This window comes from Corvus cornix, chromosome Z (assembly GCF_000738735.6).
Source record: "Corvus cornix cornix isolate S_Up_H32 chromosome Z, ASM73873v5, whole genome shotgun sequence".
Taxonomy (NCBI): Eukaryota; Metazoa; Chordata; class Aves; order Passeriformes; family Corvidae; genus Corvus; species Corvus cornix.
In genome coordinates, this window is record NC_046357.1 from 8,894,300 (window position 1) to 8,914,531 (window position 20,232).

The following is a 20,232-nucleotide window of genomic DNA, read 5'->3' on the forward strand; positions in this document are numbered from 1 at the left end:
GCTTAGAAACCTCCAAAGGTAAAAAATAAGAAAAGACCTCACAATGCAGAGGGTTTTAAGAAATTTTTAGGCTCTATTTTCATGCCAGTGCAGCCTAATTGTGGGGCTGGATTGTGTAGTCTCACAGTTGAGCACCCTGACACCTCTACCCTGGGAACAGAGCAGGATCATACACTACTGAATGGAGGGGAACCACTGGCACAAACATTTAGTCATATTTTGAAACAAAAAACGCTAATGCTACATGACTCCAGACAGGAGCCAAGCACCTAAATTCCCTGGGAGTGCAAGTCCTGACACAAGCCTGGCAGCTTTTCCTACCGGAAACCTCAAGATACTCCCTTCACCAAGCCTCTCCTCAGCACCCTGACAGTCCCACCCATACCTGGGTCCTCCTACTGACCCAGGTGGGTCAGCTCCAGTGCACAGGAAACCAGAGAGAGGCCAGCACACCTTATGAAACAGGTGCTCTAAGACCTGAGTAACTTCCACAGTTACTTTGTGAATTATTCAAAAGACCAACAAGTGTAAGCTTCTCTGACACAAATGTCCCACTGCCTTCTGACCACAGTACATTGGCACTTGCTTGGCATGTGCATCCACTTTCACTGCTGATGCCGTTCTGGTTTTTGCCTTTTTTCCTTACATATTCTCTGTATTCTTTACACATATATTTGTAGCTTATTGTATTAGTGGCTAGTTTTCCCAGTAATTTTCCATGGCCTTTCCCTAGGCAGAAAGACAAAACAAATTCCAGAGCTCCAAGCCCCAGGGGGTACAACACCCCTGGTTCTTCCTGGCTGCCAAGGTTGAGAACTCCTCGAGATACAAAGTACAGCTAGTGCTGAGTGCGGGACTCCAGAGAAGGAGCTTGCCTTAGGGGGGAACTGCACCACCACTTGTCTTCCAAATTGGTGCTTTTATCAATTATGCTAATTTCCTAAAACCTATAAAAACTGTATTCAGCCCATGTGGGTGGGCTTTTGTGGACCTTCTCCGTAAGTGCCCCTGGAGGCCTTCATATAAAGATCCACTTTTATATTACCCTGCATATTAATCTTATCTCGAGTTTCATTTCTAGGTTGAAAAAGGCAACACTGCCAGTGGAAAGTAAAGTTCTTCTAGATTGTATTTTAACAGATCCATGTTTTTACCATGCTGTTTCCTAAGACAGCTCTGCAGGCTCATTCTCCACTTCACTAAATGGAACTGTGAAGCAGTTGGTTATGAAATAATGCAAACTGAATTTCTCAAAATGCTATTCATTACATTGACCATGTGACACAGTCAATCTTAATGAAAATTATATTAATCAAGGAATCAGAGAGTACCTTGAGCCTCTGTAAATAAACATATATTATGCTTAAAACATAAGGGGGGGGTTTAGTTAGATAGATGGCCAAGCAGATACACTGGGTTAGGTTCTTGGAGTGTAAATAAAGCCAGTATCATTGCTTAACTTTATGCAGATGACTGCAGCTACAAATATTAAGACAACAAAATAATCAAAGCAATTTGAACTATAAATGGAATTATTTCAAAATTAAATTTGGCCAAAAGTTAAATATTTGTCTTAATTAGTCCAATAAACTATAACTGGAAAAAATGGAATAGTAAAGGTAAAAAATGACCATACAAAAGAAACTAAACTGGGCTTTCTCTTTAGTTAGGCTTATGTCATCTCATCAGTTTACATAGTCTAGAGGTGGAGACGATCAGGCTAAATGAAGAAACCTTTTATATATTCTGTTTCAGTCAACATACTGATAAGAAGCAAAATGAAAATGTTTCTGTGATAATCTCCTGAAAATTATCAAGTACAACAATAAAAACCTCAGCACTTCTGACCAATTGACTTCAAAATTGAAGCAATCTAGGCAGGAAAGTCCCAACATCACCCCAGCCCACTCAGCCTTCACCTCACCAACCAAGGATTTTTTCAGTACAGTATATTATGTAGTTAATCATGAGCATATTGCAATCATTAGACATTGAAATTACTGAAGTTTGAGAGCTGTAAAGGATTCTCACTCAGTCAGCAGCAGCTAACGTCCCAATCACTGGCATAATGTGCCACTGCAGAGCCATGGGCTGCATCCCACAAGGAACTTAAGGATACCAGGGTCAGAACAGCTCAACTGTTTTATTTATCTGCACCTCAAATGCACATCAGCCAGATGCAAAAATCATTAATTTTAGTTAAAAAATTTGAATAAAGTGTGGTACTGGTCATGCTTAGCCCTTCAAGTTAAAGTAAGACAAAACCTGGCATTGTATCTCTTAAGGAAATGTTACTATAACACGTAACACATCCGGCTTCAAACTCTTGCCAGAATTATTTACTGTCATCAAAAATAAATGACAAGCAACTCAAAGAAAATAAGAGGCAAACAGATGATGAGAAAACAGATACTTTCATTACCCTTGCTGTCTTTTAACATATATTAATTGCAGAGGAAAGTACATCTTACTCTGTCCTTGCTGTGTAACACAGTCTCTTTATTAAAAGATGCCTTCCCCCACACAGGCAGACTCGCACCTTAAACTGATGTAACTCAGAGCTGAATGCCGACCTGTGCTCTTTCTTTGCCCTACTTCCTCCTGGTTTCACTTCTGTAGTCCTTCATGCAACAGCAGCAGCAACAAAAAGGAAACAGTGAGCCTCTTTCTGGGCAAGGATCTTCCACCTTCAGTCACACATTAGCAACACTCTAAGCAATGTGGCAGAACCTCTGCCAGCCTCAGGGCCACTGTGACAACTTAATACAGAAATGAAGGGCAAAACTCATTTGCATGCATATTTAAAAAAACACACAGATTTGAACCAGAAAAAAATGAAAAGGAAAAAAAAAACTTATTATGAAGAGCTCAGATGTATTCAGATCTATAAATCCTCTGAGAATGGATGGAATGCTAACGAGAAAGCTGACACCACTATCCAAAAATCAATGTGTGTGCACACATTGGATGTGGTCCTGAGTGGTTGCAGGTTGGTTCATACTAGATTACTGCATAAAATTAGCAATGTCAAAGAGATACTCTCTGCCTAGCAGAGTTCCTCTTCAGTAGCAAATCTTTTATGCTTAAGTTGAAGGACTCCAAGACCTCTAGGAAGCAAGGTAATAAAAAAGGTCTGTAATCCTTCTTCACCTCCTTTCTTCTCAAATTTCACTGATCCTGAATTTACAGAATTCCTTCCACTTGCCTGGCATGCTTTTTTCTGGCAACAAAAGGTTTTTTCCCCCAGCCTCAATATTATTTCACTGACATAGTTAATTACTTATTTTACTTGTCCTGACTTCCACCAAACTGCCCTGCAGATTTTGCTATCTACCAGCCTGCCTCAAATCCACAAGTCCCACTTGCCTGGAGAGTGGAGGAGAGCAGCCTTTTGGAAGCACAGGCTCCCATGGCAGACTGTCAGGTTCTGCCCCACAGACAGCAGAGCTCACCTGGGGCAGCTCTCTGTTGTGCTCTGAAAGCTCTGAGAAAGACAATCACTGCAGGTGGATCACAGTGCACTAAGGGAGGTGTGAGAGAGCAGCCTTCAGAGAGGATGCATGCACAAGAATTTCACACTCCCACCATGTACATACATGGCTGAGCAGGGCACAGTCCATGGCCCACCCCTCCAACTGTACTTACTGTACACCCCCCTGGCAGATTTCCTGGGCACTGGTCCTGTTTACAAGTCCGTCCCTTAAAAAACCACAGACATACCCAAGGCATCCAGTTCACACTAGCAAAACTCCACTATCAGGACTCCACTAACAGGACAAGTAATTCATCTGTGACTTATACTATTACAAATCAAAGCACAATCCAACCAAGGAAAAGCTCAAGCATTACAGAGGGCAAGAAGTCACTGTCAAGTGTCCTATTACTGACCAAACACATGAAAAGAACATTGTCATGATCCCCAAAGTGAATACTGAACACCCTCAGTGTTCACAGTGAAAATTAAGAGCACCATGTACTTAATGATCCGTGCATTGATACTGATGGAAATGCCAGATTTCCTTTATTTAGGGGAACACAGTTACTGGAGAGAGGTCCACAAAGGTTGCTCATTAAAGAGTAAGAAGCCTGTAATACGTAGAATAGGAAACCGTATAAAGCAACACTGGGTTTATTTGCTTTGCCATTCTATTTTACGCTTTCTATAATGCTAAGAGCATACAACTTTTATTGGTTCAAGCTAAAATTCACTCTTGCACTTTTGCAGCATCTATAGATAAAGATCTGAATACATACCATTTCTAAACACCCGTTTAGACTTCCTCAAGTACAACAGAAATCGCAAAAACACCCCATCTTAAAAAGACTTTTAAACCTAAACCAGCAAACAACTCAGGCAGCAGCTGCAATTATTTCAGCAGTGATTTTCTGTGTTCTTTTTTTCCTACCCACACAGCAATGAGCATGTGCATCCCTTATTCTGGCGAAACTTCTGAAAAACTGAAACGAGCATTTCAGAATCTATATCTAATCTGAAAGAACTGGGAGATAGTGGTCTACAGCTGCTCCATGTTGTTAACCTTCATGGCACACTTGTGTAATGCCAACCGTTTCACGTCTGTCTGCCTCAACAATATGAACACAACAAACAGCAGTTTTTGTCAGAATAAATCAGTACACAGAGCACCTCTGGAAAACAAAAGCCTGTAAGAAAGAAGGTGGAAAATGACAAGCTGGGGAGAAATAGGAAGACAACTGCAAGGAGAGTGGTACAGACAGAACAAAATGGCAAGGCCAGAGCTGGTGTCAAACTTTCTCTAACTTCTGCAGACTGAAGTAATCATCATCACCCAAGGGGGAGCTCAGAGGTGGTATTTTCTGTGGGACAACGTCTTTCTTGTGCCAGAGGTATCCTGTGGGACCACCACCATTGCAAACAAACTAATCAGTGCTTTGCCAAGTTCAGCTTAGCACTCTGAGACCACTGCAGTGTCTTGGCCTTTGCTTATGAGTTGCACCACATGCACACCTGAGACTCAAATGCCACACTGCTGAGAACACCTGTTTGCTATGTGCGAGAACATCTCAAATCTCTATCCCTTCAGGTATCTCTGCATCATTTTGGTCCTCCCCCCACTTCAATACAAGCCATTCCTAAAAACCATACTTTATACTTCATCAGCCTCGATGAAACTTGTCCTTACCTGTCACCTAAAATGCAAACACAAATAATGTGTAATTTCACTTTGGTATGTAACCAATCATGCATATACTAAACTGTCTATTAGAAGTCAAAGAAGGTAACATTTATATTTAGCTTTGTTCTATTTCAACGTCCTTAACAAGATGAATATAATTATAGACAGGTCTGCAATGCTGTGAATTGGCATGACTTTACCAAATTCCATAGCAATTTGTCAATTTAAATTAGCTGAGAATATGGTAATAATGTTACATCTTAAAAAGTACAACAGAGAAGTAACTTGGGACAAAATAAAGAAAGGAATACGCTGTAAGCAGCCAAAAGAAGGGCAAAATGCTCATTAATACCACCGACTTATGATGATCGGCTAAGTACTTATGTCAAAAGTTCTGCAACTTATGTACACTGAGATATGCTGGAAATATGCTTTAGAAATTGCCATGCCACACAAGACAGGCCACCTTTCACGGCGCTCTTCCAGTCAAAGACTTGACTCATTGTCCTGCTGGCTGATTATGCCTTCTTAATAGGTGAAATAAGTAAAGACTGTAGCCAGCTTTTGACCCCAAATGGTGTTATATCCTCCATAAAACCAATAGCTTTTGTAATTTTTATCCTGATTCATTTTACTACCGTGCCTGTTCTCTCCATGGACAGCAAATGCCTAATCCTTAGGAGCCCACTGGGAGGCCAGCATCTTCCACACACCCATGTCTGCCTTGAAGCCAGACAGTGCTAGATATAGAAGGTATTTACCCGACATATCTCTGTGTCTGCTATCCTTGGCAAAGGTCAGTTTTCTGCTGAACTACAGGATGAATATGTTTCTTCATGCCTTAAATAAAGGCATTCATTTTAGTGAAGTAATATTTTTTAATATGTAATCATTGATGTTTAAACATAGAAACAGCATAATAAGCAATTATTCATCATAAGAGGGGTGATCTAAAACAAGTAAATGCTTATGAGTAAGATACACATTCAGGTACAAAAAAAGCCTGGAGTCTCCCTGTACTCGCTTCCTCCCTATCTGTGATTCACAGGAAGAAAGTGTTTCTTCTAATTCACTGTATCTAGGTAAAACCAAAGAAATATTAGAATCACTCACAACTCATCTTTTAAAAATAGAATACCAAAACAAACAAGAAAAATGTAACAGCGAAAACATGGAATTGTAAATGTCCTTAGATTACACAGCAAAATAGCTTAACAAGAATTAAACTGGTGGCTGCTAACCCCATGCAATTTTACTTAATGCTTTAACCAACTCTGAAGTTTTCTGTAAAAATTCCATCAACAGCTAAATCTGGCACAGAGAACATGAAGAAAGCAGGATTGTATACCAAAACCAATGCTGCTCTTGTGTTATACGGATATTAAAATAAAATAAATGAAAGTGTGCTCATCTGTCTGCTAAAGGCAACCTTGCATCTTTGGTGACCTGATGACTGTGACTTCTTACTTTGTACTCTAGAGGTCAATGATAAACTCACTTATTCTTTTGGTCTGAGTTAACAAAACTAGTGTGTGTACCCAAGGAGATTCTTGTGGAAGCTACGTTCCTCCTGTTGCCACTTAAACATACCCAATTTCACTCTTCTTGTCACCCAATGATAAAACATTATGTTTTCCAGAACTTTTTAATACGTAAGGTCACATTTTTTTGGTCTGAAATACTGTATAACTTTTTTCGCTATGTTTCCACTGTTTTGCACAAATATATATTGAAATGACCAGATTTCACACAGTTTAAATGCCAACAAAGTCAGTATAATCCTTTCAGGTTTTTTCACTGAATTGTCCTTGAGAAGAAATCATCATTTCTCTTTCAACTAATGGGTTATACCTACAAAGAGATCTGGAACCATTTTCAGGCTCAGCTTAAGAATTGAATCTCACTGAGTGACGGGTAGAGGCTTTTCATATGGCCCAGCAGATCACATTCTTAAAAGAGGACTCTGTGACAACCAGGTTTTCAGATGCTAAGGCTAAAAAGACAGAGGGGGAACATGGGTTTGACAACTGGCCATCTGTCTGTGCCCTCAGCAACATGAGCAACCTAGTAAGCATGCATGAAACAGAATTTTTTTCCTTGGATAGATTGCAGCTCTCCAACCATGCACAAAAATATTTAAAAATGAGAAAACTTCTGCAAAGATGGCAGAAAACAGAACTCTGGTCTTTGTAATTTCCCCCACTCAGATTAAAAACATCACTCAAACTGCTGTTCACTATGAGTAGTCAGCACAAAATCAAGTATCACTGTGCACATGCAGTGCCCCATCACATCAGCAGATGCCTTCCAGAACTGTAAATCACATCAAGAAGTTGACTATCAACAGGTAGTTTTACTATAGTGAGATGCTTCCTGGTTTTAACACCTTTATCAACTCCAGACTGACAGAAGAACATCCTAATTATTTTCATATTTTACTGTATGTGTGATTATTCTGGGGTGAGAACTCCCTATCAAAGATGACTTTTTCAGCATTAAGGAAGAAGAATAAGCAAGAATGAGTAATTACACACACAAAAAAAAATTATATATAATTTGCAGAAAAGCTAATGACCTGGAATACTTTGTCTAATCCACAGCCTATTTTTTCTATTAGAGAGCAATGTCTGTCACAAACACCTTACACCTTTCTGGGTAGGAACATTACAGCTTAACGGTGCAAAGTAATCCTGTCTTCTAGCTCGGCTCTTAATATGAAAAATTCTTCTCTGTAAACTTAAAATGGAACACTTATTTAAAGCAACAAGATTTGAAGATGGCAACCTGCAGGAGATGAAATGCAGAATGCTACACAATCTGGAAAGAACTTATCCTTTAATTATATACTACTTTCTACAAATGGTATATGACCATTTTTTGCACTCTGTTCTGGCAAGAAGTACATTTCATTATCCAGGTGACATGCTGTTGCCCCTTTTATTTCTGATCAATGCCTTGAGGCTGGAAGGAAATATCTGGAGGGTTAGCTAGTTTCTTCAACCTTCCTCTTTGCCCTTAATTGCTGGCTCCACATAGTCTCCCACTGAGCATTACAGACCTCTCCCTTGGAACAAGTAGTTCAGTTCTATCCTAATTGCCAGGATATGCCACCATCTTCTATGACAGACAGGAGAAGACAAGGCTCACACAGATGCTCTGCCTTCAAGCATGCTACAGAAAGGTGCTCGCCCCCCAACACTGAACCAAGGATGTTCTCTGCCTGCTGTCTTGCACAAGCACACACAAGACCATGACTTACTTGGATGCCCTTGCAGTAGGGGAATACAACTGCTGGTATGAAACTCACAGGAAATAATGGGTCTCCCAGGAGAACTCTGACTCGTAAAAGCAACAATTGCCCCTGTTCTTTAGGCAAGGCTCTTTCTTGCTTTTCCTCCCATAGAAGTGGGATGGATGCTATCTTGTGTGAGCACGTAGAAGGCTGTCAGAGGAAGGAGATGTTTTGTTTGGGCTCTCTTCTTTCAGTAAGATTTTCTAGCTACTGCTCTGCATGGGACAGTAGGTTTACCCTTATGAGTCAATTTTATGCTGTTAAAAGGAGCTCCTTTTCCTCAGATGAGACATATTCCATAAAATACCTTTAAAAATCTTCACCTTCCTGTAGTAAGGAGGGCATAAATTGCCCTCTTTTGCAGGATTTATTTAATGCCAAAGCAGAATTCTATGTTGGAGGTTTTTTTAAATTTACTTACATTTTGTCCCTTTTTCAGTTTTAATTTTAAGTGAACTCTCCCAGCAAGTTGAAATTTACTTTCACTCTAGGTGTTGAAACTAGTTTGACTTGGGAGTGGTTAGACTCTGACTCAAATGAGAATTCACGTTTTACACAGTAAGTAATCCATGGAAAAAAAAAATATGCCAATAGGTATCTTCAGCTCTTCATTTATGAGCAATAAAAAATATGGGAAATTAGTAGAGACTGATAGGAAAAGGCAGAAACAGCATTAGTGCCAATATAGAGAAAAATTATCTAAATTAATTTTGGCAGGGTGAACTCTTCTTTCAAATTTATTTGTCTTACCACATTAACACTTTTAACAGTGACAGCCTACACATTTATTTTGAGGTAATAGTATCTTAAAATATGTGATGAAAATGAAAGTAGAGAAAGAAGTTACTGAAATTGTTTGCTGTAAAGACATTCAAGCACTCTCCCCAGCTCTCTGTGCTGGGAAACCATGCAAAAAATAGTGCATACATCTGTATGGCAAAAACACCTGCATAAAAATTGTGATGCTTTTGAAAGTGCTAAACAACCCATGCTAATACCTAGACTGCTATGTGGTGTGGTAATTTGACACTTCTGAAAACTAGACCATTCATTTAAATGCCTGAAACCACATTTTTCTCACTGAAAGGAAGAGATTCACAATTTGACATAGTTGTTCTTAGTCAGCTGAAAGAGAACAGCAACTTGCTTCACCAGACCCGTACAAAATCTCCACAAGACCATGCTGGAAGTACACGTTTTTTACATGACGCAGTGATGGGGACTGAGTTAATTTCAGGCAGGCTTTTTAACAGCAAGACAAGAAGGAGCTGTCAGACACAAACCCAGCAAAACAAGGCAAGCTCAGTAACACCGTGAGCAGAACGGTGGTGGTCATACTGCTTTTCACAACCCTCAGCATTGCACTTTATGATGCACCTTTTTACTATTGTGTTCTACGAGATCTCTTTCTAGGATGAGTAATTTGTTAAATCACACCTACTGAATTTCTTGCAGTATTTATCAAAAAAGTATCTATAGGAATGGATGGGTAGGTTTCATGTACGTACTGCACACAGACAATATTAGAAGGTAGTATAAAGTTAGAATGAGGGTACATTAACAGAAGTTCATAGAATGGAAAATGCTTGCCTTAGAGAGATTTTAAAACTGAAACTATAGTAACACCTGACCCAAAACTGCTTTTTTAAAGTACCCAAGGCTATATTCAACATTACTTCATCTACAGAATCTTTAGTGAAAAAATGAGAATCACAACTCTTGCCATGTTATATCAAAATCAGATTCCCATCTCATACCACAGACTTCTCTTTCATGCAAACAGTGTAGTAACAGCAAAAAATGTTAAGCCACATTTGGTAGGACACTTAAAACTGAAAGATGCAGAAACTTCCAGGTATTTTGAAACAGCATTAAACAGACATCTAGGTAAAAGCTGTGTATCTAGTTTTCACCCCTCTCTTACTGTAACAGTAGATTTTAGGAATATAATTGCCTACTTAATAATCTGAACACAGCGTTACACACAGCCATCAGACAGCCATCAGCACAAGGAGATGAACTGTGCTTGCACCAGCCCTTCCTAGGTTCTGAATAAAACTGATTACATCTGAACTAAAACCATTCAGGGCAATGGATTCCAGTACAATCAACTTCTCACCTTCAGAAGTCGTACTTTCATGAACACTTTCATCTTATGTAAGCTACCAGTGGTTCCAAAAGGAACGGTCCAATCTTCCCTTCCCAACACCTGTACAGCCAGTGAGCACACTGCCATGTCACAAACATGACAGAGGAGCCGAGTCCAATCCAAAAGACACTGGTCTTAAACTAGAAAATTTTGGAAATAAAAAAACCAAACCAAATGTGTTCCATTTTGGTATTTTCTGATGGACACAATTACATGTTTTAGCTTAAAAACTGCTTTCAGTTTTCTCTGTTTTCCTGCATTTTACATAAATTGAACATCAATATTAAGATTAAGACACAAATCATTTATCCCAAATACATTTTGCTTTACAACTTTGTGTACTGAAGACTTCAGTGTTATCAGAGTTACACCAGAATTTCAAAATTCTTCACCAAATGGAATATCTCATGTAGGCAGCTTTATAAATACACAGAAGCAGCAATAGAGCATACCACAAAAGTGGAGAAAAAGGTTATCTCTATCTATTTATTGTCAAGTGGCTCAAACACCTGGTGGACATAATGCGCTAGAACTTCAGACAGTGGTTTCATCTATAGCTATAAAGTTACAAGCAATTTAGTCACTCTTTCAGTGGCACAGTTCCTTATCTGTGAAATGCTTCACTATCACAGTGAGGTGGAAATTAACACATCATTTTACATGAGAGCTTCAGATACTACAATAGCCTCCTGAACAAAACACTAAAAGCCAAATACTCAAAATCAAAACCATGTAAGAAAATAAACTGTCATTATTTTAAGCAAAAATAAACAAATACTTCAGACCAAAATTTCCTTGCTTTTTCAGAACGGCCACTGTTGCAATTGTGCTGAAGTACAGAAGGCTGAATGTAAGTCCACCGTGTGAACAGGAGATGAGCTTTGCTAGCAAAATTAATCTGTATGTCCAGGTGTTATCTAGTTTATTTATAATATGCTGCAGTATTAAATCTAATTATTAGCTCTCATGCACAACCTTACTGTCATTGTCCTTCACTGCCAATGAGAGTTAAGAACGTATTTGAATTAAGAAGTATTTCAGGACTGATATGATGTCCTTGTTTAGCCTCAGGGGGAAAAAAAAGCAGGATGAGAAAAATACTAAAACCAGAAGATATCTTTTTTCAGGACAACCAAGCACTGGTTCTATGTAAAGCATGTCAAATGACATATAAAGTGAAAACAACTTCAGGGCATCACGCATTTTCATCTGAAAGATGACAGATCAGCAGATCTGTTCAGTCTGCACAGTTTCTGGAGGAACAGTGTTTCATACAGGGGCAGAAAAAGGAAACTAGAGATTCTTTTAAAATGGAGAACGCCACACATTCACAACATCTGTTTTAGATCCTGCAGGAAGAAAAAAATCAAAGAATCTAGTAATTTTTTTATTTTCTTCTACATACAGTTAAAAGAGAGTAAATCTTGCACAGTCACAGCATCTGACTGAACACCTCTTTTTATAAGAAATCAACCTACTTATTGCTTTCTGACAATGAAATAAAAAATTATTAAATTGATAAACAATCTGCCCTCTATTCAGTGCCCACATTATGCACAAAGAATGCTTTCACTAATAAATTGCTAATTACAACCTTCCCAAAACAGGTCATGTCTCTGCAGTGACAAACAGATCTAACAATTTGGAAGTGTGAACACTATACATTAAGAAAAAACAAAGTGCAATGAAATACAGTCTAAAAGGATTGTCTGAACTACTGGTACTTTACTATGGGATTACAGGTAATCTCCACATAAGCAATAATAAATGTCCTCTGAATCAGGCCTGTCTATTTGGATGGATCTGCAGCGTGCTTATGTACTACCTTAATATTTTGAAAGTGCAGACAGAGGCTGTTCAATCAATCCAAGCAACAAGGGAAAAATGACATTAAGTCTGAGAAGCTGGTCCCAAGAAAAAAAAAATCTCACACAGATAAACTTAACAGTTTGAAGAAAAAAACCACAAATAAACCTTAGGTCCTCACCTGTAATAATACTGGTACACTGACTTTCACGGACTTACCCTGATGTACTGCGAATCTAGCTCTGGGTTTATAAATTAAGATCACTGGTAAATGGACATAATGGGCACTAGAAGCAACTACAGTATGCTGACAAAAACCCAGAGAGATGTTTAACTTGCTAGTATTGTCACTTGCCAAAGAATCCTGCATCTCAAACAGAATGCCTTCTTCCAAGGGCTTCTGCTCTTCCATGTAACCACTATGGCTAAACCATGGCCCTATTATACACTGACCTAAAAAAATATATCTAAAGGAAACAAAGTGTGAAAAATACTTAGTTCCAGGCATGGCTAATATTGAGTAGTAAAGTACTGTCATCTTCCTTACACACCACTTCTACTCTTACTCATTCAAATCTTTCCTTGGTTGGAACATCCATTCAGTGAACATCCACTCCTTTGCCCATTACTCAATGCTTGTGTTCCTGTGGATTGGAAAAACAAAAGTCATCGGGCTGAGGACCTGAAGCAACTGGACAAGGCCTGCTGGCTGAAGAGTCCATGACCATGATCTAAAAGAGGCTGTAGCATTTAGGGACAATTCCTGAGTGCAATAATCAAAAAATGGTGTTACTACTCAGGAAGTGCACAGCTGCAGCAGTGTCACCAAGAAAAAATTCCTACCCAACGGCCAAAAAGAAGGTTCTAGGATGACCCATTGCCCTCCTAAACTGTTACCATGTACAAGTCACTGCTGTTGACCCTGTACTGGAGACCTGCCTGAATGCTACACACGTTGCAGTATAGCTGATGCTCTAGGAGAACCTTCTTTAAGAAGAAACCACTCACACACCTTTGATGTAAGAAGCTGAAATTTTGTTCCGAATAGCTTTCATTTTACACACTTCACATGAGAGCTTATTGCCATAAGCCTGCCACTCACTACACCACTGTACACCAAGAAGACTGCAAAACAACTTCCTAAATCACAATACAAATAACCAGGCAACACAGGGAATGGGAAACCCATATCAAAAAGGATGTTTTTTAAATGTCCTTAAACTATGAAAAGGAAAGTGAAATTTGAGAGTGGTCTAAGTAACAACCCACTTTCACCAATTTCTGTAGGCATTACAATTATTTCTCAATTGTGTTTGAATCATCAAGGTCTTGAGACTTGTTTTCAGTCATCAACTTCCTAAGCAAATGCTGACCCCTCTGAAATTCAAGGCTGAGGAATATAAGGCCCTCTTCCGTTTCTCATTGAGCAAGTGCCAACACTCTGTTTCAACACTGATAAACCAGTTTGTTTGCCATCAGTTACGCCCTTAGGCTTCTTACTTTATTCAGCTAGGAAGACAGAAACAATAGACAGGTTTCACTTCCTGTTTTCTTGCTATGGTATTTGGTTTAGAGAACAGTTCAAAGTAACTTTCAACTTCAGTCGCTTTAGTTAAATGATAAATAGTATCTCTGTTAAATAGTTTTTACTGTACTGATTCCCAGGAATCTACTCCACAGGAGGTAATGTAACGAAAAGCACACCTTTATTGACACAAAGAGAGTATGCAGGGGTTAGTACCTCCATGTGCATACCTGACTGTGGTTCATTTTACACAGGCTTTTATACTTTTACAATTCTGGCATCCATCCTTGTTTGTTTGCTTATCTAAAAGTTACAGTTTTAAGGGCTGGGATCTTATATAACTTGTGGTTTCTTTATCTTAGGGTTACAAACATGGTAGATAGTTCCTATCTAACATATTCATCACATTTATCTAACTGGTGCTATGCTTTGGTGCTATGCAGTACAATGAACTGTACTTCATTGATTATGCTCCTCTATTTTCTATCTATTAAAACAAAACTTATGACTTTGCATTTTTCTAGCCTTTCATGACAGCTAACATACCTCTCCCTTCTTATCACCTTAGCCCATCGGAGCTAGGCCCCTGCTTGCAAAAGTGATTACAGTTAAACGCAGCAGTCACACCTTTAAGGGTTTGTTAATTCATACCTGTGCTGAGGTGCTTATGTCAAGTGAGGCCTGTGTTTCAGTATCAATCCTTTTGAAACTGTCTTTTAAAACCACACCAAAACAAAACATATATTAAAATACTAAAGGAAAATGTATACTATGAGCAACCTAAAATTACACTGATTCTCAACCACTGTGTGAACTATTCTACTTCACTGAAAATGACAGAAGTTGTCCTTTCCTTTAGTAGGAAGCAGTAGGGTAGTGAGGTGGGAAAACATTTTTCTGAGCAACCCTGGAGCCTGGGGACCATCTGGGAGTCTGGTCCTACAGCCAGATCCCACAGTGTGCACAGAGGGAGCATTGATGGCTGTGGGAGTGCTGCCTCCACTGACAGGTTCACTTGCAAAAAATAAAAAAGAATGCAGTACTTAAATGTGAGGTACCCTACAAAAGAAAAATAATTGACAAAAATACCAGACAAACTGAATTATTTTTAAAAAATGAACCAAAAAAACAAACACAAAACTTCTTACTATATCAAATTTAAAAATCCAGCTATAAGAGACCAACGTACCATTTACTTTTAACACTATTAAGTAAAAGGTAATTAACAATCAGGGAAAGCAAAATAATGTGTTCAAGTTTCTATCTGTATTTCCTTTTGAAAACTGACAAGCACAACAGATGCTGAAATATATTTTGAAAAGGTGTACAGGTACAATCCAATTTATAACCACAAGCTTGGATCCACTTAGAAATAATATTCAAACATTCAGTAAAACAATTTTTCAGCCTTCCAAGTTATACTGACATTTCATTTAATGTCTCAGGAATTTAATTTGGTCATGGCAGACAGCCTTGCATCTGCCATGGGACCAAATATGGCTCTCATGCACGGAAGTAAGCTGCTGATGTGAAATTTGGCCTATTTGTTATTACAATCTTAACTTTTCCCAGTTTTTTAACATGAATTAACTTTACACTATACATTGATGCCTTTGCTATGTTTTTGTCGGGTTTACATATGGCAGGAATTCCACGTCTCTACATAAACTGAGAAAAAAAAACAAAGACAATGAAGCTTCACAGAGCAGGACTGAGGAACGAGCCCCTGACGACTAGAATCACCTTTCTCATCACCTCCCTCCAAACCTCTTCCTCAGTTTACGTTTGCACGAAGGCCGATGATTTAATCATCCTTCTTCCAAAAGATAAGGAAACATAAAAATCTGCTACGTTATTGAACCACTGCATTTTACTGCCAGCAGGAAATTGAGTCATTACTGTAAATAAAGTACCTTTTGGAGCCTCCAATATAGGTGAAGGTAAAGGTGGAGTCTGAGTACCTGAAATCTGAAAGACAAAGAGCTCCTTTATTACAACTTGTCTTTATTTTGGCTGAAGTAGCCGAGGTTTTACGGAACAGCATTCAGCTGCCGACACGGGGGCGGTGGAGGGGGAGTCGGGGTGAACCAGAGGAAATGCAGCATCTCCCCCCAGCCCCTCGCAACAAGTGCCCGGTGCTATGGCAACGGCAGGGAATTCCATTGTCATACACGGCAACAGGCAGCCGACAGCCGGGCTCCTGCGACGGCTCATCGCGACCGGCACGGCACCGGCACGGCACCGGCACGGCACCGGCACGGCACCGGCACGGCACCGGCACGGCACCGGCACGGCCGGGGCGGCCGCGAATCCCCCGGGGAGGGCGGCGGGGGCCGTTCGCACGGACAGAGTGCCCCGTCTGCGGCTGGACGTGCTGCCGGCCTGGGGCCGGGGATCAGGGCAGGCGCCGATGGGCGGCAGAGCGCGGCCGCCCGGGGAACAGCCGCGTAGCGAAACCCCCCGAGCAGCGCTCGGCCGCGGGCTGCGCCGGGCACGGGCTCCAGCTCGCTCCCAACCCTCCCGGTCCGGCGTGTAGCCGCCGCCACGCTCCCCGGCTCGGGATGCCGCCCCCCCACCCCGCCCGCCCCTTTCCCGGCCGGCGCCCGGTCTTCTCTGCCCTCACATGCCCTCGGAAGGAGACAAGGAAGACGGGCTCTGAGAGCGGCCCCGCGGCCGGGAACGGCGGCGAAGGGCACGGGCACAGCGGGGAGCGCGGTCCGGGGCGGGCGCGGCCGCGGCGACGGGAGCCTCCGCGTCGCCAACCTGGCGACCGGGGACAAACTCACCTGCAAACAGGCAGTCCTTCTCCGCCTTGCACTTTTGGATCACAACGTCAATATCCTTCTGAATCCTCTCTTGTCTTGAACACATCCCCATGAAATAAATCCCAGGGGAAAAAAATAGCAGCCTTTATTTTCACCCCACCCCACCCCCCGCGCTGCCAGGTTTTTTTTTAAGATTCAGCCCGAAAGGACCCCGGGGCTGACGAGCAGGAGCCTCCCCAGCGGCCCGGAGGGATCCGTTCGGCCGGTTGGAGGACGTTGGAGGCAGGCGGCGGGAGCCGGTGTTGTTTGCCCAGATGCGCCCGCCCAGATGTGCCGCCGCTGCCGGCGAACGGCAATTTCCTCACAATGAATCCAGCGGAGGGTGGCGGCGGCGACACGGGATCCCCCCACCCCCCCACGCCCTCTGGGATTTTTGGGGTTGGTTGGCTGGTTTGATCTATTTTTGGAGGCGAGAGAAAAAAAAGAAAAAAAAGAAAAAAAAAAAAAAAAAAAAAAAAAAGGGCGGGGGGGCCAAGCCGACCCGGCCGCTGCCGCTCACATCCCTGCCCCTCCCGCCAGCAGCGGCGATCACCGCGCAGCAGCAGCACAGCGCGGAGAGCCGGCGGCGGCACCCGCACCCAGTCCCTGGCGGCGCGGCGGGGCCGGCGCTTGCTGCAGCGACGCCGAGCCGCAGATCCTCCCCTCGCTCCCGGCCCGGCACGTACGGCCCCCACCGGCTCCCCCGGCGGAGGCGGCGCGGGGGGAGGAAGAGGCGGATGCACAGAGGCGGCGGCGGGCGCGATGGTCCCTGCCGCGCCGCCGGCGCTCGCCTCCGCCCGCCCGGGCCCCGGGCACAGCCTGCCGCCGCCTCCCGAGCGACGGAGAAATGCCAAGAGCGAGTTCCGCGGGCGGCGGGGCGGCTCCCCGGCCGCACCGGGGAGGAAGCGGGCAGCGCCGTCTTACGCAAGGCCGGCGGCGGCGGGGCGGGGGAGAAGGGCGGGTGCGGTCGGCGGGGGCGCGGGGCCCGCTCCCCTCGGTGCCCCGGCGGGAATGCCGAGCCGTGCTGCCCTTCCCGGGAGCTCCGGGGCTGCGCTGCCGGGGCTGCGGCTCTTCCGTGGCGGCTGTGCTCCTGGCCGGCACCGCGGGCAGGGCTGTGCCCGGCCCTTCCCGGGCAGGACAGCCCGGCAGCCCACCCTTGGCCAAGTGCCGTCCCCTGCCAGCCTCCGTCTCCGACTTGTAGACGGGTTTGCGTGCCCACTGAACCAGTAAAAGGAGGATTTAGAACCTCTTTGCGACCACCGTGATGTTAATTGCGCTCCTCTCCCCTCATTATCCAGCAAAACTGTCTCAGACCTAAGTGGTTTAGGAGAGGGCTTGGCCAGTCCAGTGCCTAGCAGTGGGCGCTCATCCAGGTTACAGGCTTGGGGCTCTAGTCCAGAGCAAGTAATGACCATAATATAACTTGGAAGGAATCATCAAATCTGCAAAACCAAGTATTTTTTTCTTCCAAGTGCAAGGCTTGTAAATGAATAAAACCAGGTCTGAAAGTAGTAGAAACAGATTTGATTATAACATTGAGAGAATATTCAAAATTTAGTTTTTAGGTATTCGGCCAGCTCTAAACAGCTCCTATGGATTATTCGTTCTTGAGCTCAGTCATTCTAGTGGGTGGGGTGTTTTTTTCATTTAGGAAGTTTGTATTAATCATGTATTATTGATTTCAAATATGGAAGACAAACAGTATATTTATGAAAAATTAACTCCATAATTTTTCCTATCTGTAGGAGGGAACAGAATGGAACTTAAAATCCATCACGTGATATGACTCTCTGCCTCTTAAGAAAATAATTCATCTTGGAGGGAGACTTCCAGATGAGTTTTCAGTGTGGAAACAGTACATGATTGCTTTTCATGCTAGTCTGTCCTTGGATAAAACTTGCATACAATTAGGAATAGATTTTCTTACCATAAAAGTTTATACTTTTTCACTTCTGCTTTGACAACAGGGAGCACCTGGCTAATGCTTTTCAGCAGGAGATTTATATGAGAAAGTTGCACTAGAATCCATGGCAGGAGGTTTAGAACTAGATGATCTTCAAGGTCCCTTCTAAGTCAAACCATTTTATGGTTCTATGATTTTACTCAGCAACACTTTTCCAAGGCATACAGAACTTGTCACTGTAGCCCGAAATGCAGTATAATATGGTAAGACACTGTCATTCTGTCAAGTGATGCAAGAAGTTAAGAAGTGATGCTTTTCTTGACATGTTTTTCTAACTATTCCAGCTAGAATATCAGCAGCCATGTTTGCTGCCTTCCCCTTAATCACAGTTAGAAGATTTAGTCAGAACTTGATTTATTCTGGTGGGGTTTTGGTCCTGAACTTCGTAGTGAAAGGTCTCTGTTATCCCTCCCAGGTGGATCAGGAAAGGGGGAGGTTATTAGCCAGTTGCAGGATACTTATGCTGACAATTCTGCTTACAGCTTATTCTAACCACAGGGTTCTTCTCAGTGTCATGTCAATTAGCACAATTCTTGACTGCCTTTTTAAGCCTTGGACTGTTTTCATAGGCTTGGTAACAGTGAATTGAAAAGTCATTCACAAAGAAAAAACACCATGTTCAAGAAAGTTAATGCGGTTGGCTTCACAGCATCAACTGAATTGAACAAGAAGTCTGCAAATACGATTGGTTATTTATTCTAATAATTTTTGTTTATTGTAAGTGGCTGTTAAATTTCTAGTTTCTTAGTCAATTTGGCTGTTGATTTACCTGATAACTTCAGTACAGTTGTGGCAGGAATTGCTGATTTCAATGAGGAAAAGCCTGATCATAGCTTGGCGTCATTCTATTTATGAAAATACTGAAAATAAGGTGTTAGAAAGTCAAGGTAAATCCATGGAATTGATCCCTAAATTTGTAAAGATTGACAAGATGTTGGCATCCAGGTACCCTAAGTGTTATTGCAAAGGTGTCCACATGCATGCTGTAATCCCTGTGCTGGTTTTGGCTGGGGTAGAGGCACAGCCATGAAGAAACTTCCTCGAGAGCTTTACAAGTAATTTCATGAACAATAGGGCAGTTGGTCTTGAAAGTAACGTTCATGGCTCAAGGGAATTCAGTGTATGTCGTTCCAGTTGCTTTTCAGTCTTGAAAAGTGGTTCATGTCATTTCTAGTTTCATCCCAAGTTCAGCTCAGCTCAGTTATATTGTACTGAACTGATTACACCAATTAAGTAAAAAAGAAACATAAATAACATTTATGTTTGTGCTCCTGAAAACCTAAAAATATTTACAAAGGTGTAAATGAGGTGAAAAGAAGTTAAATTAACGGAGGTACGTGATTAGAAAATACATGTGAGAAGACTGGCCCAAAATATGAGGGAGGAAAATGAAAGAGAAACAACACAGTGAATGTGTTTCAGTAATGTGTGAACAGTGACTGAGAGGAAATGCATAGGTCAGACAATTTCTGCTCTTAAATGGGTTCTGCCTCTTTTAGACTAAGCAGATTTCTTTCATTTTATGCCAGAAATAACC

General features: G+C 41.9%; 1 protein-coding gene across 2 annotated transcripts in view; it reads right to left on the reverse strand.

The window, feature by feature from the left end:
* PARP8 (poly(ADP-ribose) polymerase family member 8) overlaps window positions 1–17,115 on the reverse strand; it is a 132,309-nt gene extending 115,194 nt beyond the window's left edge. The window contains exons 1-2 of one of the 2 annotated variants that reach the window (XM_039566988.1): window positions 16,715–17,115; window positions 15,842–15,896 (exon numbers count right to left, since the gene is read on the reverse strand). In XM_039566988.1, the coding sequence (XP_039422922.1) occupies window positions 15,842–15,896; window positions 16,715–16,805 (146 nt within the window). In that variant the 5' untranslated portion in view covers window positions 16,806–17,115. The remainder of the gene's footprint in view (window positions 1–15,841; window positions 15,897–16,714) is intronic. The other variant, XM_039566989.1, reaches the window with a different exon arrangement.
* Window positions 17,116–20,232: the final 3,117 nt, after the last annotated feature.